The following is a 17,522-nucleotide window of genomic DNA, read 5'->3' on the forward strand; positions in this document are numbered from 1 at the left end:
CAGGGCTTTGCATAAACACATGGAACTGCTTGGAGGATCCCCATTTGTGCTCAAGGGAACTCTTTTCAATGTAGTATAGAAAGACCTTGCTCTACATGCAGACTCTGTTTTAATCCAAATGATATTTTCGACGCTACTTTGACCGTAATGCCTTTTCCTAGCATGACGTGAGTGGCCCCCTTCAGAGCATTTGACAATGTTGGCTTTACTGCATTTCCTATCAGAATTGTGTGTACGTAATTTCAGCTTTATAGCATTTGCACAGAGCCCACATGATGAGAGTAATATTCTGAAGTGCAGAGTTTGCATTGTTATGTTGAATATCACCTTTGCATGCCATACAAATGTATGTGTGTGCGTGTGTATACACACACACACACAAATACAAAGTGTGCATAAGTGTTTATATACATATACACACACAAAATAATAGTGCTCACAGGTTACAGATTATATAGATACGTCAGTTGATGGTTCGTTTATATTTTATATATTTAGGTTTGTACCTGAAAGCTTAAAATGAAAACCAATCTTATACCACATCTGACCTATAGTAGCTCTTATAGCATGATTATACTGTATATTTATTTACTAACTGACTCCTTCTTTCAAAAACCTTGTTTTCAGCTCTTTGTAAGAATGGGAAAAGGCACAAGAGAGCCAACTGGCTGAAATCCACTTGAAAAATAATTGACTCCAGGTGTCCAAAATCTGAGGTTGTTTTTAAAAGATTTGGCTTCACTCCGTTTTCTCCAAAGAGGGTCATGATTCCATATTAACTTCATTTGTTGCTGACTGAGAAAACTTCTCCTCCAGTGGCTGCTCGAAATGGAATAAGTGGGGCATGGGTGGGTGGGAGAAGAATTTCTCTCTGCATGCACTGCATCTGTCAGGTCTTTTTGTCCAGATGGGGATACATTTAAAAAAAATCCATATAATAAAATGACATCTGCGATCTGGCTTAAAAAGAAAAAGTGTAGCTCCCTTTTTCTTTCATTAAGATGATGATGAGTGCCTAAATATCATGAAGGCTGGGCTCCAAGTTGGCAGACAGATATTCCTCTGAAAAAGAAAAGGAGTATTTGTGGCACCTTAGAGACTAACAAATTTATTTGAGCATAAGCTTTCATGAGCTACAGCTCACTTCATCGGATGCATTCAGTGGAAAATACAGTGGGGAGATTTATATACATAGAAAACATGAAACAATGGGTGTTACCATACACACTGTAATGAGAGTGATCACTTAAGGTGAGCTATTACCAGCAGGAGAGCAGGGGGGTGGGGGAGGGATGCACGACTTTTTGTAGTGATAATCAAGGTGGGCCATTTCCAGCAGTTGACAAGAATGTCTGAAGAACAGTGGGGGTGGGGTGGGGGAATAAACAAGGGGAAATAGTTTTACTTTGTGTAATGACCCATCCACTCCCAGTCTCTATTCAAGCCTAAATTAATTGTATCCAGTTTGCAAATTAATTCCGATTCAGCAGTATCTCGTTGGAGTCCTCTAGTGACTTAAAGGCAAGGGAACTGATCAATCAGCACCACTCAACACCATGATGTCCTCTATGGAAACCAGTGCTGTAGCTTTCTAGGAATGACATACTATGATTCAAGACAGTGTCAGCCACAAGTTGGGACATCAGTAGGGTAATCATGGTCTCCAACCATTTGATAGCCTTTATATGCCTCCAATAACAGTCTCTGAATGTTCCATCTCCTTTTTGCACCCTCAGATAGAAAAGAATGAGTTAGGAATGTTGTCTATTTCACTCACTGCCTTTCTCCTCTCAATTCAATATTGTCTCATCACTGTTTCTCTTTCTTTCTCAGGGCATGGCCTTCATCAGCACAATGGATCAGAAAAAAGAACAACCTACCAAGTCTTCCTAGCTCCTGGTTGTACAAAGTTGCTGATCCCTTACATATCTCCAGTCAATAGTCCCAACTACACCTTCCTTCCTACTGAAAGAAGCAAGTCAACAAAGTCTAGCTCAAACTTGAAACGTTACCAAAAGCCCTGTAAAAAACTCTCCCCTGAAAGTTTACAGTCATTCTCTTTGTGAGCTCAGTGTACTGTGCATCAGATTCCAGATCAGAGGGAAGTTATGTTTGTGTAGCTAGTAGCAAAGATTGCACAAATAAATAAACACGCGTATATATTCGAGATTATACACACCGCACTATACTGTGTCTAGAAGTATATGCTCAGAATGGATGATCGGTATAGAAACAACGCAAATCTGTATCAAGGGGCTAAGGACATCGCTAGAGAGGTGAACCAGGTGTCAGATGACTACCGGTATCAGGATGGCAACTATGAAAGGTATGCACCTTCAGATGGCTATCACCATGATGGGAATGAGCCAACCCAAGAAGAGGATGCCCAGAGCGATGCCACGGAAGGCCATGATGAGGATGATGAGGTCTATGAAGGAGAGTACCAGGGCATCCCTCACCCAGATGACATTAAGGGCAAACAGAAGAAGAAAGCCCCTGCCATGGCCGATGAGTTTAGAGACAAGGCTGAACTCATAGCCGAGCGGATGGAGGATGAGGAGCAGCTTGCCCACCAGTATGAGAACATCATCGAGGAGTGCGGCCACGGACGCTTCCAGTGGACACTCTTCTTTGTTTTAGGCTTGGCACTAATGGCAGATGGGGTGGAGGTGTTTGTGGTTGGCTTTGTTCTGCCCAGTGCTGAGAAGGATATGTGCTTGTCCAGCTCAAACAAAGGGATGCTAGGTAAGTGCCACTGAACAGCCTTCCTTCAGACGTTATGCAGCCGGGATGGATCCAAGCATTATTCCATAGGGCAGGTTCATTCAGGACCCTCCCCCTTTTCCCCATCCTGACTCACTCTCACGGGGCTGAGGATGGCTAGATGGAGCTGATTCCAGACCCTGTCCCTGCCCTTCCATTTGCTGTTGGGAGCAGAGCTGCTCAAGAGCAACAGAACAGAATCACGCCCATCCCCAGACACTGAATGTGCTCACAGCTCTTATACTCACAGCCCAGGACAAACCGGGCACCTGAACTTGAATTCCCGCCCCTGCCAGGCAGCCTAGTCTGCAGTTTCCAGAGAGCAAGTTTATTTGTAGAAAAATATTAGGCTTATGTAAAGGACAAACATGCACGGAGACATGCCCAATCCGAGCACCCAGGGAACCAGATTTCAACCCTTTTAGTAGCTCAACTTAAACGAGAAGCTCACAAAACAGTGTCATCCAGGTCTGATGGAGCCTAATGTAGGTGAGTCAGTTCACCTATATATTAAACTGTGTTAAGTAGGTGAGCAGAACCGATGTCCCAGAGGATTGTTTCTGTGAATCTGCCTCCCTCCCACTTCATTTCCATCCCCAGGAGGATGAGCTTCCCTTAGACATATTTGTTTATGTATGGGACTCTCCTATCTAATCAAATCTAATCTAATGCCCTTCACTGTGCTATCTGAGTGGTGTATAAATGAGGGGGAAAGAGAAACTTTCTGATCAGGCTTGAAGAGGAATGGATAGATGAGAATGAGAAGAGACATAGGAAGGCAGACAAGGGACACGGGGCTTCTCTGCAGAGAAGAGCACTCTTGGCTGGGGCTTGCCGCAACATTTTTTGACTGGAAAATTCAGTTTTTGACTAAATGTTTTTTTTTGTGGAATTGTCTCCTTTCCTTGAGCACCTGGAAACCAAAAACCAAAAGAGTGTTGGGGTTTTGGCATTAGCAGCTTTCAGCTGTTTTTATTCATAATAATGATTGTTATTTGTGAGTCTGAATTTTTTCAGTTGTCCGGGTTTGGGTTTTTTGATGAACAGTCAGGTTTTTCTGCAGAATTCTCCCCCATTTTCTGATCAGCTCAACTTTTGGGCCAAGATTGAGGAGACTGAGGGGTGCATCAGAAAGGAAGCTGCAGCTAGGCTAGCAGGAAGTTGTGCAGAGAGACACAGAAAGGTTCCTTCAGATTGCAGGTCTGCAGAGAAGACGTCTCTCACGCTGACAGTGGCAGAGCGTTCCGAAGGGTGATGAGGAGGCCAGTGCTAGATTAGGGTAGGGAAACAGAAAGAGTTTCATTTAAAACCCCTAAAGGACAGTCTAATCACAACTGAATGGCTCTGATTCTTTGCATCTTTCTTTCCTCTCCACTGCGAATACTTTCCCAGTGTGATGATAGCAGAAATTCTGCAAAGTCTCAGTGAGCTTTAGAGAGTTACTAGCTGGAGTCTGAAGTCAGCATTTGTCTAAATTGGCAGCATTTGTAACAGTTTTGAGCTGTGTCTCTCTCTCTGTCACCATGGTGCTATTGAACAATGGAGCATCTAGTTGGTGCATATCCTTTCCATCTGGTGATACAGCTTCAGGTTTTCACAGGTATCCCTTCCTCTGTGCTACCCCTTATGCCTGCAACTCCATCCCTATCACATTCTCCTTTTAAAAATCTCTCCTGAAAACCTCCTTTTCCCATGAAGTCTAGTCAACATTAATCAACCCTCAAACTGCATGGTTTGGTAGTAAGTCCAACGTTTGTCCAGTCGGCTCAGTATGAACCTGCATTGTATTGTGTGTCTCTTTGAACTGAAATCTCCTTGACTGATAGGATTCTGCATCCTCTGTGGTTGGTATGGTGCGAGTGGACTGAGAGGCCTATCTGAAATAACAACATGCTGATCTATAAGGGCTGGGTTCTGCACTCCTTACTCAGGTAAAATGCCCACCAAAATCAATGGGAATTTCACCTGCGTACGAAGTACAGGATAGAGCTCTATCTGGTTTAATACTCACAGAACCAGGAAACTTTATGCATCAACTCGCTTTTCATTTTCTCCATCCAGAGGCAGAGGTGGCTGCAGCTCAGTTCTATTCCTGGTGCATGTGTAGGTCTCATTTTCTTATCATGTACCTTCCCCCATGGCTCAGTGTTCCCCAGCTGCTGAACTTAGGCCTCCACATCAATTTGCAAGCTGTCACATTGTCTCCCCTGATGCTGCCTTTCTCACTAATGTTCTTCTCTTTGCCCAGACTCCATGTCTCTTTGCCCAAAGTCCAAATTAGCAGAGTAGCTGTGTAGTCATTTCCCTTTGGACACCGGATTCTCAGCTGAAGCTGTTTGCTAATGTGTACCGGGTCAAAAGTAGCCTATGGAGGATTCCTCCTAAATCTGGGGAATGAATTTAATGTCCCACATGAGATTAAAGAGTCGGCCTGTAACAACAACCAATTGGTTTCACTCCTGTTCTGTCCCCTTAGGCATTAAACAAAGGTTTATTTATTTTAACTGAGGTTGAAGTTGAGTGGAACAGTTTGAATAAAATAATTTTTTCCTGAAAACCCAAATAAGGTATAGACTTCCCCAGGCCCCTAGGAGTCCAGGCGTGTCTGATAATGATACCCAGTCAGGCAACAATAAAGGAGGCTTAAAAGAGAAATGAAGCAACCATTGGAGTATCTGAACTGGGATGGTTGGGTAGTGTGTGCATCCATAGTGGTGGTGGACAAATCTCCCAGGTTTGTAGCTTATATCCTGGCCTGTGATCCCAGCCAGTTTACCCCAACTGAAATTAACTTCAAAGCTTGAGCCAGATCCATCCCCCATTTGCCACTTTAGCAGTACAAAGGGAACAGACAGCTGCCCTTATAAGGACCTCTCTAGCTGGTGTAACTTAGCTCAGAGCCACTTTTCTCTCTCCTATCCAACCCCCAAGTCCTGCACTAATTGTGCATCAGCTGGACTTGGGGGCTGGGCATTTATTTATTTATTTCACTAGTTAATCTCCCCCCACCCTCTGAAAGCTTTTTCAATTTTCTAGGGCCAAAATGTCAAAAGAGATAAGGTCAGATTTTCAAAGGAGATCAGGATTCAGCAGCTCCCATTGGGATGCTTCTGACCAGCTTTCCAGCATGTTGTGTGGTGAGAACCTTTGAACAACTGGCCATTTATTTTGTTGTCTAGATTGGAGCTGAGATCTTTTAAAAATCTGACCCTAGAAATTTCTATCTTGGTGGAGCTCAGTTTAACATGCACCAGAGTCAGAAGGACCAATAAATCCCCCCCAAAATATCTTTGAAGTGTTTCTGGCCCAACCAGAGGTAGAGAGTACCAGAAGTCTCACGAGGAAGCTTGTTCTTCCGTTTTTCCCAACCCAGTACTTACCTTACTCAACGTTCACAGAGTGCAGAGGAGCTTTGGGTAAGCAAGCAAACTTTTTGCATGTTTATCCAATTACAGCTTATAGACCAGGTCAGGTTCATCTGTCTGCAATTTTTAATGAAGGGGGATGGCATTTTCCTCCTAGTTCCTTCTCACTGGGAGTTCTCCTTAAGGTTAAAAGGGGCCTTTTTAGAGCTTGATTTTTCAGTTTTGCCACACCCCTTTCCTAGTTGTTTTGGGAGTCAGATTCTGGAGCTTGTATTCAGAACTTTGAAGAGCCAGATAGGGGAGGTGCAGAGGAAAGTGGACGACACCAATGGGGTATTTCCCTACTGCCACTGGTTGATGTGGGACAGCAAGAGGTTCTCAAATTCAGTACATTTTTTTTTAAATAAAAAAGGTTTGGCTAATATAGTCTCAACTGTCGGTGGTTTCCCTCCTGCAGCGGGCTTAATGCATGTAGGGGGAGTCGGCTTGGATTCTAGGGCTCTGAGATAAATCGACATGAAAAGAGATTGTGCTAAGAATGGCTTAGCAAACACTTAGCCTGCAGAGATGTGCAGGAGTATGAATAATGAATACTCAATGACACAAATACCCTCTGGCTCAGGAGGGTTCTGTGCCCTTGGTGTAGGATTTCTCCTCTTCTGAGCACCCAGGAGGGCATGGCATGTTAGAGCAGGCAGGGCTGGAGCTTAGCACCTGAAGATGAGAACTATAAAGGTGCTAATGATGGATACAAAAAACCAAGCTTCCTCAGAACCTTTCTTGGCTCAACTTCGCTGGCCACACACCAACTACTCAAAAAAGGAGACAGAAGTCAAACCTATTCAGGAAGCCCAGAGCTTCTGACACATGCTCATTTCCTTCTGAGTATTCCAATTCTTTGATGTTCTAGGGGTTGTACTCTGGCAAATTAGTCTTGTTAACGCTCAGGGTTCAATGATACTTACTGACTGACTTGTCAGAATAATGGTAGCAATCAAAGAGCTCTTTTGGCTCAATCTGTGCCTAATGTGCAATGATAATCTGCAAGAGTGTGTCTGTGTGAAATGAGCAGAGGTTTTATTACAGTGGGCATGGCTTTCACTCAAATTACCATGGCCCCTGGGTCATTATACGCATGAATTACTATCCCTTACCTTTTTTACATACCAATAGAATCAGCACAAGGGTTCATATTTATTCTTTGGTGACTGTTCTTGTCATATTTTTTGATAAGGAAACAAGATCAGGTCATTCAAGACAGAGCTAAGTTTGCTTCCAGGAAGCTGCTAATGTTTGCACATATGAAAGTGACTCTTGTTCTCTTGGTCATGGGTGGAGGAGAGTGGGCAAATTGAAAATTAATGGGAGAAATAGTCAAACTATTTAAGAAAAGAAGAAAGACAAATTGCAAGAGCTAAAAGTGGAACTGCCTAAAGGCCAAATTGGTGAACTTTGGCTTTTGCTGAAAGGATGTTTTGCCTTTAAATCCCAGTGTTTTGCATAGGTTCTGGACCTGGGGGTGCTGGGGGTGCTGCACCCCCTGGCTTGAAGTGGTTTTCGTTATATACAGAGTTTACAGTTTGGTTCAATGGCTGTCAGCACCCGCACTATAAAAATTGTTCCAGGACCCCTGGTGTTTTTCATATTTCTCCCATCAGAAAAAGTGGAAAATTTACCAAAATTACAGTCAGCTTGAGTAAAAACTGCAAACAAACAAATGCCCATAGAGTTTCTTGAAATGTGAGAAATCCATGTGACACCTCTGAAATTTCATAAAACATTTCAATTTTGTGCTGAAAATAAACAGTTCTACTTCAGATGCAAATTAACAGCTGTTTTAACCCCAGTTATTCCTCATGGTAAAGAACAAGTATTTGGGTTTTCCCTTGATGTGAAATGTTATTTCAAAGATGAGTGCTGGGGAAATTAAAAACCCACACCTACTGCAGTGAATATTTTAGCATACTGATGGCACTTATTTTTAAAATTTTGTGGGCTGAGAAGTTTGCTAATTTCTCACCAGGTTATTTCCACTTATTCATCAGACATTTCTGCTTTAGCTGAGTCTGATGCTGTAATAAATAAAATAATAATAATAATAATTAATAAATACATACATAAATAAATGTATTAAATCCACTGCAACAGACGAGAAAATTCCTGCCTTGTGACCGGCTGAAAACAGTTCTGTGGTGAGTCAGTAAGTTTCTATTCACTTGAGAATAGGGTGACTGCATGTCCCAATTTTATAGGGACAGTCATTTTCTTATATAGGGGCCTATTACCCTCCACCCCGTCCCGATTTTTCACACTTGCCTGAGAAGTCCCCCGACATGAGGAGTGACTTGAGAAGTCACCCTACTTGAGAAGTTTCTATTCATTTTGAGAATACTGGCATCTGGAGGAATATCAATCAATCAGATTATACCTTCAATGCATGCATATTGATTGGCGGTACAATGTGCATTCATTATTGCTATTACTAGCATCTCAGGGAGTTAATATTATCAGTTATTTACACAGGGCAGTAAGTGTATAAATACTATAAAAGATGCATAATAGTATCTTTCACTTCCATAGTTAGCACCTTTCCTATGAGGAGCTCAAATAGTTTAAGCTTTGCAAATCCCCAGTGAAGTAGGCTGATTGCCATCACTTTACAGAAGAGGAAACTGAGACAAGGAGAAATTGAGTGATTTGTACAAGGCTGCAAAAGAGTCCACATCAGTGCTGAGAATAGACTTCAAATCTTTTAGGTACAAAGCTGCCCTTTCTGTCTACAAATTAATAATAATTTCATAAAAAGAAAAGGAGGACTTGTGGCACCTTAGAGACTAACCAATTTATTTGAGCATAAGCTTTTGTGAGCTACAGCTCACTTCATTGCAGCTCACTTCATTGCATCCGATGAAGTGAGCTGTAGCTCACGAAAGCTTATGCTCAAATAAATTGGTTAGTCTCTAAGGTGCCAAAAGTACTCCTTTTCTTTTTGCGAATACAGACTAACATGGCTGCTACTCTGAAACCTGTAATAATTTCATAGTAATAATTTAAATATAATACTATCTTCTGGATTTTTACTCTAATCTCCTGTTTAGAATGTTGGAGCCACACTTAAAAATTCTGCTGGTAGTTAATGCAGGTAGATAGGAAGTCAAGCCTAGCTGTGTGAGTTGGTTTAAAATGGATTATGTAACAGTACACTGGCTTTATCAGGGTTTATTATCCCTTTGAAACACATACTGGCCCAGCAGCTTTGTCTCTGTCATTATTTACTTGTTGTTTCAATGAATCCTAATTAACATCACGAGAAACTTCAGTATCTTCTTACCATTTACATTTTTTCTGGATAAACATATGTAAACCCAGGAATGGCTCCCTGATGGCTGGGGCCCTACCAAATTCGAAGTCCGTTTTGGCCAATTTCACAGTCATAGGATTTTAAAAATGGTAAATTTCCTGATTTCAGCGATTTAAATCTGAAATTTCACAGTGCTGCAAACAACCATGTTAGATCACAGATGCTCTTAACCAAGCCAGAAAACTCCGTACTGCTGTGGTTAAGCTTGTTGTGTAGCTGGATACTTAGAATCAGTTTTTTAGTGCTGCTGTTCATGATTTTGACCCAAATCTGCTGCTTATGAATATTCTGTAATATTTTTCTTAAGATTTTCTGCAACACTTTTGCCTGCAAGTTCACTAGAATCAGCGGGCACGAAAGAGGCACAAACACAGCCGATATTCCAGTCAGCGTTGGCCAATATCTTCTTTGCAGTATTTGCACCTCTGGTGCTCTATCGAGCCGTGAAGGTAGAGCTTGGTGCAGCGTTGTGCAGTGTGATGATTGTCTCCTCATTTGTAAACACAGCAGTAATTTTATCTGACGTGAGCCAAAACGAACAGCTTTTCAGTTAATGGCAAAGGATTAATTTGGCTTCCTCTACTGAAGACTTCAGTTTAGCAGAGTGACTAGGTGTGAGGGAGAAAGGGAAGGGGGGAACCAGATGGTGCTATGAATTTTAAATTGATGGACAAGACCCGTGGGGGTACTTTGAAAGACACGGAGCGCAAACACCCACTCACTTTCTGTGCTGGTGGCACCCGGTGAAATATTCAGCGCGCATTTTCAATGCCACGCTGGAAGATTCTGTGGGTTCCTAAATCCACCTTTGGTTTGACTTTGCAGAATTCCTTCAGAATTCCCAGCAGCCATAGATCACTCACAGCTAGTTTATAATGTTCCCCCCTCTCCCTTTGAATAGGAAAATCCCACTGTTATTATTTTAGGTGTGGTGACTCATTTTTAACTGGTAGGGTAAGTCATTTTAAACGGTAGGTGAGCTATCTCTGCTTCTGTTTATTCAACAAAGCAAATGCTATATGAACCAATGGGAATTTTCTTTCTGTATCATTTGATTGCCATTTGCCAGGGCAATGAGATCTATAGATAAAGCAGCAACTGTCCTACAAGTAAAAGCACATAGGAAATATCAGGAACCAAAAAGGCCACCTGAACCAACATACATGCCTTTTGTTTGGCTATTTTATTCACATCGTCCAGATGTTCAATGTACCCTGCTCCCTTCAACCCCCCACCCACAATCTTCTGCAAGACCAAATCTACTCAATTCTTCCTGAGTTTCCCATTTATTCCCAGGTCCTTAGGACCATAGGTAAAATTTTCAAAAGCCTCTAACTGAGTGTAGAGCCTATATCCCATTGACTTTCAACAAGACTTAGAAGCTAAAGTCCCATTTTCAAAAGTAATTTTGGCACTTATGAACCTAAGTCACTTTGGCAATTTTGAAAATTTTACCTTATGTCTTTTGGTTTCTGAAACTAGGACAGTATGTCTCTAACAACTTTGCTGAAATATTATAATAATAGTAATAATAATAAATTAATAAGCACGTAGCATAGTATAGTATTATATCTAGCCTTTCTTATTCATAGATTCATAGAGTTTAAGGCCAGAAGGGACCATTGTGGTCATCTAGTCTGACCTCCTGCATAATACAGGTGACGGAATTTCAACAGAGGTCAAAATAATTTCTTAATTTGGAAACTTTGATGATGGCACCTCAAAGTTTTCCTCTTTTTCAATGGGAACAAGCCCAATGCCTTTACATTTTCTGCATAGCTACAGCTGGTTGAATTATTCATAACCAAGAGTTTATTCTTTGAATTTCACCTTTTTCTTTTGACAAATATTTTCTGAGCAGATTGCATTTTTCTCACATGTATTCATTATTTTATATTAGTCACAGAATAATGGCTGCAAATAATGATTGTTCTCTAAATTGCTTGACAGCTGTTACATTTAATACCCAACATCTGTGCTTCTTTGGTTAGTTTTCTTAGGTCACACAGTATACTTCTATCCCTGGCTGGGTGACTATAACTTTTGGAATGAGGTTTCTGGTGTGGACTCTCATGTTTCCAAATTCAAAATTTGTTTCCAATGAATATCCTTTAATATTTTCATAACATTTGCTATTTCATTGGACATTCCTGACAGTAAATTTGTTCCCTAGAATATTCTATGAAGACAAAAAGCAGGAAGAACACAGCAGGAGGAATTTAGTTTCAAAATCTGATCAAACTATTTTGTCCAGTTCTGCTTATAATTTATATTTCCAAGACCTAATATCACGTTTGTTTCCTTTTGGAGATTATAAAATTGTTGCTGCGGGACCGTGTTCACAATATTCCAGAAAGTATTTAACACACAATGGTCTTAGAAAGTAACCATATTACCTCTTTCGTATCCCTTGTATCAGTATCTAATTTGCCTTTTTGGCTGCAGTGGTATATGCACTGGGTTCATGATTTCAATTATCAGTAATCCCCAGATCCCTTTTGTGCACAGTACTCTGGATGACAGTCCCACTAGGCTATTATTCTGCAAGTTGGTTTCCTCTGCACAGACTAATTAATGACTGTACCTTTGTTGAGCTGATCCTCATTTGCTCAGTCACCTAAGTAGCTGTGATTCCTTTCGATTCTGTCTGCTCTGATCCTGACTTGCTTTTCCTTCCGTTTTGTGTCTTTTACAAAACAGGTGATCTTCTTTCCATATCCTCATCCAAATCATGTACCCTTTCTGTAACTGGCCTCCTGCACAACGCCCCCAGAAGAAAAACATGGAGCACATTTTGGAAAAGAATAGTAAATGATGAATATCATTCATTGTTGTAGGATGTCCATCCAGGAAAATTGCTGTTTGTAAATTTTCTTTCCTTTACTTGTTCTGGCACTTACCCGTGGAGTGTTTTAGTGCAGCTGCCCAAATGAAGGTTTTATGTTGTTGGCTGGGATGTGTAGTCTTCACAAAAGGACCCCCCCCCGCAACTGTCCATCATAATAAATCATTCCCTTGATTTCATTTCAGCTGTGGAGTGGGTTCTACTGTAACTGATCACCAGTGCCTCAGAAACCAGTGAAGTGATTCGCCTCTGATAGCCACTGAAATGATGGCTGCAGATCTTGGTTGTTTGAAGGTTTTAGGGGCTGGCTTGCCCATTGCTACTGCTTTACAAGACTCAATAAAAAAATGTCTGAAACTAAATAGAAGCCATTTCCACTGAGTTATGTTTCGCAACACTAATCAATAGCTTTAATGCATCTTACATAGAAATCATCTTAACAAATGCTGTATCACAGAGAAATAATCTTGAGGCCCACCTTTAGCTTGGGTTCCTGAGCTCACAATCTGAACTGTTCTTCATCTACAATAGCAGCTCCAGGGTCTTTCTTGGACTGCTTCTTCCTGTGCAGTTGTTGCCCCTTTGACACACACGCACACACCCACACACCCACCCCCACACCCATAAAGCTGCCAGTATGCAGTGACTTTAAACTCAGAGCACTACACTCTCTGCATCAGCTGTCTCCCTGACACCAGCAGTGCAATCAATTCAAATCCCATCATTGATGAGAAATAACACTATTGGCCAAATCCTGCTTCAGCCCCAAACCAAGCAAAGATACACATGTGAACAGATGTCTGCCCTTCTCCCCTTCCTGGAGCTGAGTACCTTCAGCTGGGTCGGAACAACTGCTGTTGCCTAAATAGACATCTGTACACTGGAGTTTGGAAAGCAGGATTTGGCACAAGGAGGCCTGACTACAAGTCTCCCCCACCCTTGCCTGCACAGTAGCCTCTCTACTCCCTTAGATGACATCCTGAGGCACTAGGGCGATGAGCCTCAGTTCTGCCCTTGGGGAGCAAAGGGTGCCAATAAAGAGCGCACGCAGACATTGTTGCAGACTGACAAGTTTGCACCTGCAGTGTGTCTGTGGTCACCAGCTGTGGTGCACAAAGCACCGCAATATCTGCTTCTGCGTCACACAGGCTAATACAGGATAAGCCGCTTTGTTAAATAAAATAAGGAAATGAGTGCATCAGGGCAAGATACTAGAGTCCTGATGCTTTTGCAGAACCGTGGATCTGCCTCAATATTATCACTCCTTTAACAAAGCCCTGAAGTCCACCAGGTCTCTTCTTTGCAGAAAGAGAGGAAGCAGCATTTGCTTCAGTCCAAATGGCTGAGTCAGACATTTTATAACCAATGGGACTTCCATAAAGTATCCAGAGTATTGGAACAGTTGCTCATTCACTCTGAGCTGGGCAGCCACTGCTGGAAAACAAATACCCCCCAGGGCCGGGCACCTGGCTCCCACGCCCTCAGTCGGGGTATCCAGTTATAATAATAATAGATCACAGGCCAAAGAAAAGAGTCCTGGAGGTTAGAATGCAGCAACCACCTCCTGAGCAGATTCATTGTTGTTCTTGTTGTTTTTAAGAAGCTTTGGATGAACAGCTGCCAACCTGATTTTTTTCTGCCGAAGACAATCAACCCTGCCTGATCATTCATTTTTAATCTGGTTGCAGGAACGTGGGTTTAGTGGTGGTGCATGAACATCCCTTATTCTGTTGGCTGGGTGACACACCAGCCAACCTGCCTGGGGTGGGTTGCCACTTCCTTCTCCTAACTGGAATCAGAGCTGCTCCAGTTTGTGGAATCAGAGTGTCTCCCAGTGGCTAGTGTAAAAGTCCTAATCCACATGGCAGCCCCTGGAGATTCGCCTTCATTATGATTTTGGGTATTGTATGTATTGCTACGGTGTCTTCCAAATCTCTAATTTTAGTGAATGTGGCAGAGGCCCGTGTTTGTGGAGAGAGAGGCCCTGAGTTCCCATGCCATGTGAGTGCACTTTTTCTGGCTGCCATGCTTTCTGTATATCTGTAGCCAAGATAGGTGAGGTCATATCAGTATCTCTTATTGGACCAACTTCTGTTGGTGAGAGAGACCCGCTTTCGAGCTACACAGAGCTTTGCTTCGGGTCTGGGAAAGGTACTAAGAATGTCACAGCTACATACAAGGTCCAACAGATAGTTTAGCATAAGTAGTTAGCACATACTCTAAGGGACCAGTCAAAGTGAAGTGTCCCGTTAGAATATGTGTTAACTACTTATGCTATTACTTGTCTAACCAATCAACCTGGATGGAATTTTGAATATCAAATAGCAAATGTGCTCAGAGATCTGTTTGTGATCCAGCCACAGAATGAAAAAGAATAATTGGAAAAAAAATGTTGAACAAATCCATACAATGAATACATGAAAGGAAATTATGATTAGGTCATGGAAAGTCTGTGAACAGAGAAAGAAAACTAAATAATTCACTTTGAGTTAATCCCGCAGCTCTAGTTAGGGGACGGCAGTGGTTTTAGTAGTATGTACTTTCCCAAGATATGATTAACATATGCCCCAAAAAAATCAAGCTAATTTACAATCCAGAAGAATATCAGAGTTGACGGTGCCAGATGCTCCCCTCCGTCAATCTGCTGCCGAATGGTTGAATGGTGAGTGCAGTCATCAGCTTAAGTCAAGTCATTTATGCAAGAATGTTCATTATTGTTCCCTGGTCTCCCACTGACAAGTTTTTTTGACAGGAGGTTTTACACATGATAGGACAGTTCCTGAGATGCACCGGTAACTGTCAGTGAAGACAGGCTTTGGTTCAGGGACAGGGCTGAACCTCTAAAGGGTCAGAATTTTTCTTTAGCTAGGCATAAGAAAGGACACTTTTACCAGAACCTCTTTGGTCTAGAAACAAGGCTGTAAATCATAGAAATGCTGGGCTGGAAGGGACCTCAAGAGGTCATGCTATCCAGCCCCCTGCGCTGAGGCAGGATTAGGTAGATCGAGACCATCCCTGATAGGTGTTTGTCGAGCCTGTTCTTAAAAACCTCCAATGATGGAGATTCCACAGCCTCCCTTAGTAACCTGTTCAAGTGCTTAGCTATCTTTCCAGTTACAAACTTTTTCCAAATAGCCAACCTAAATCTCCCTTGCTGCAAACAAAGCTGATTGCTTCTAATCCTACCCTCGGTGGACACGGAGAGCAATTGATCATTGTCCTCTTTATGAGAACCTTTTATACATTTGCAGACTATTATGTCTCCCCTCAGCCTTCTCTTCTCTAGACTAACATAGCACATGTTTCCCAAACATCTTCTCATTTTTTGTTGCTCTCCTCTGGACTCTCTCCAATTTGTTGACATCCTTCTTAAAGAGTGGTGCTCAAAATTAGGTACAGTACTCCAGCTGGTGCCCCACCAGTGCTGAGTAGCATGGGACAGTTACCTCCTGTCTTACACATGCCACTCCTAACACATCCCAGAATAGCAGAATCTCACAGTATCAGCCCTCTGAACCATATATGGACACCTAAATGGGAGCGGGCTGGTTGTTGGGAGGTGCTGAGCACATTCATCTCTTTGTCTCCAGCAGGAGTTGTGGGTGCTTGCCCATTGCCCAGTTTGGCATCTGACTTTGCGTCCCAGCTTACAGAAGTCCCAGGAAATCAAGAGGCTTGTCTCATGGTGCTTCATCTGGGATACCATCCACATGTTTATCTTATGAGCATCTCAGTGCCAATCTGTTTGCACATCACTCTTGGTGCAAGATGGGTTGGGCTGGGTTTCCTTCTAGCTGTTTCCCCAGTTGCTTAGTGATAGTAGTGTTGCATCACAATTAAGTGAGCTTAGTTTGCCTTTTCTGTTTTAAAAATGTTACTGGCTGATGTAATCTGGACAATGTTATAGATAGAGAGACTGCAAACTGCAAAATCAGGGCCATTCCAAGCTTTACAGGTGGGACTGTTACTGCAGTGGCTGATCAAAGCACACCAGAGGTGCGTAGAGTGCTCTGGCAACCAAAAAGAATACCTGCTGGATTTGAGGATGCTCATTGCTTGCTGAGTTATTAACAGAGTCCAATCCGTATCCTCTGTCTTGGGGCTGATATTTTAGTCCTGGTTGGTTGGTTGGGTTTTCTATCACCAATCTGTCAGCAGGATGAGAGGCTGTTGCGTGAGTTCACCTCCCTTCACTTGGCCCGGGGTTTTCTGCCTCACACTCCTTGGAGAAAATTAAATAGAGGAAGATAAACAGTTTGGAGATTGAATGATCTGATTGTCCCTTCTAGTCTCAGAAGTCTATGTCTCTATGAAATACAGAGAGGAAAGGAGGGGATACACTTACAGGGGCACTCGGATGAAATCGCAAAGAAAATCCCCATTCCTTTAGCTCTCCCTCTGCCCTCTCCCGGTTGCCTGAGTTATCATCAACCGCCACACAGCACCCCTGCCTGTGCTCCCTCAGCACCAGTTGCACTGAGAGGGGTTAGTAGATATAAGATGTCAGACTCCTGTTGAGCAGTTAGTGGCACACAGCAGGGACACGTGCATTTTAACTAATCTGCTTATGCCTGGCTCTGGCTGATGTGCCTGGGACGTGCTAGGGAAGAGACGGCTGCGGGCCTGGTCAAATGAGACAGCTCCTGAGGCTTTTTTGAGGGGGCGGAAATGAGGTCTCACCTGAAGCTGAGTGAATTGGGTGTTTGTTGTTACCTTGAATTGAGTCAGAGGAGGGTCTGAGAAAAGTAATAATATACTGAGTCCTAATAACGGCCCTGGGAGGCAGGCGTCATTATCACTGTTGTACAGATGGACACGCTGAGGCTGGGAGCAACAAACTCAAGGGCACATGGTGGATTGGTGGCAGAAGCAGGAGTAGAATTCAAGCATTCCTGGCCTCTAGCCTCATGCTCAGACCACTCAGCCACACGGACTCCCTAGAGAGCGGATCCTGGAAATAATAAACAGCCCGGTGCCTGAGGGGTTTACGTTTGAGAGCTGGGCCTACTCTGTTTGTAAAATATTATTCTTCATAATGAACATTTTGTATCCTGAGAGCACCCACTATATGCCAGGAACTTTCCAAAGAAATATGACTGCAGGTTCCTCCAGACTCATGGGGCTTTGAAAGTCCAAGGGTTGGGAAAGCGACATAAGTTGACTCCCTCTGAAGTAGCCTGAGCCTGAG

At 42.7% G+C, this 17,522-nt stretch overlaps 1 protein-coding gene across 6 annotated transcripts in view; it reads left to right on the plus strand.

Annotated features, from left to right (window-relative positions):
• Positions 1-17,522, plus strand: part of SV2B (synaptic vesicle glycoprotein 2B) — a 102,391-nt gene that overhangs the window by 52,299 nt on the left and 32,570 nt on the right. For all 6 annotated transcript variants that reach the window (XM_073304204.1, XM_073304202.1, XM_073304206.2 and 3 more), the window contains one exon: positions 1,834-2,745. In XM_073304204.1, the coding sequence (XP_073160305.1) occupies positions 2,205-2,745 (541 nt within the window). In that variant the 5' untranslated portion in view covers positions 1,834-2,204. The remainder of the gene's footprint in view (positions 1-1,833; positions 2,746-17,522) is intronic.

This window comes from Lepidochelys kempii, chromosome 10 (assembly GCF_965140285.1).
Source record: "Lepidochelys kempii isolate rLepKem1 chromosome 10, rLepKem1.hap1, whole genome shotgun sequence".
In the NCBI taxonomy this organism is placed as follows: Eukaryota; Metazoa; Chordata; order Testudines; family Cheloniidae; genus Lepidochelys; species Lepidochelys kempii.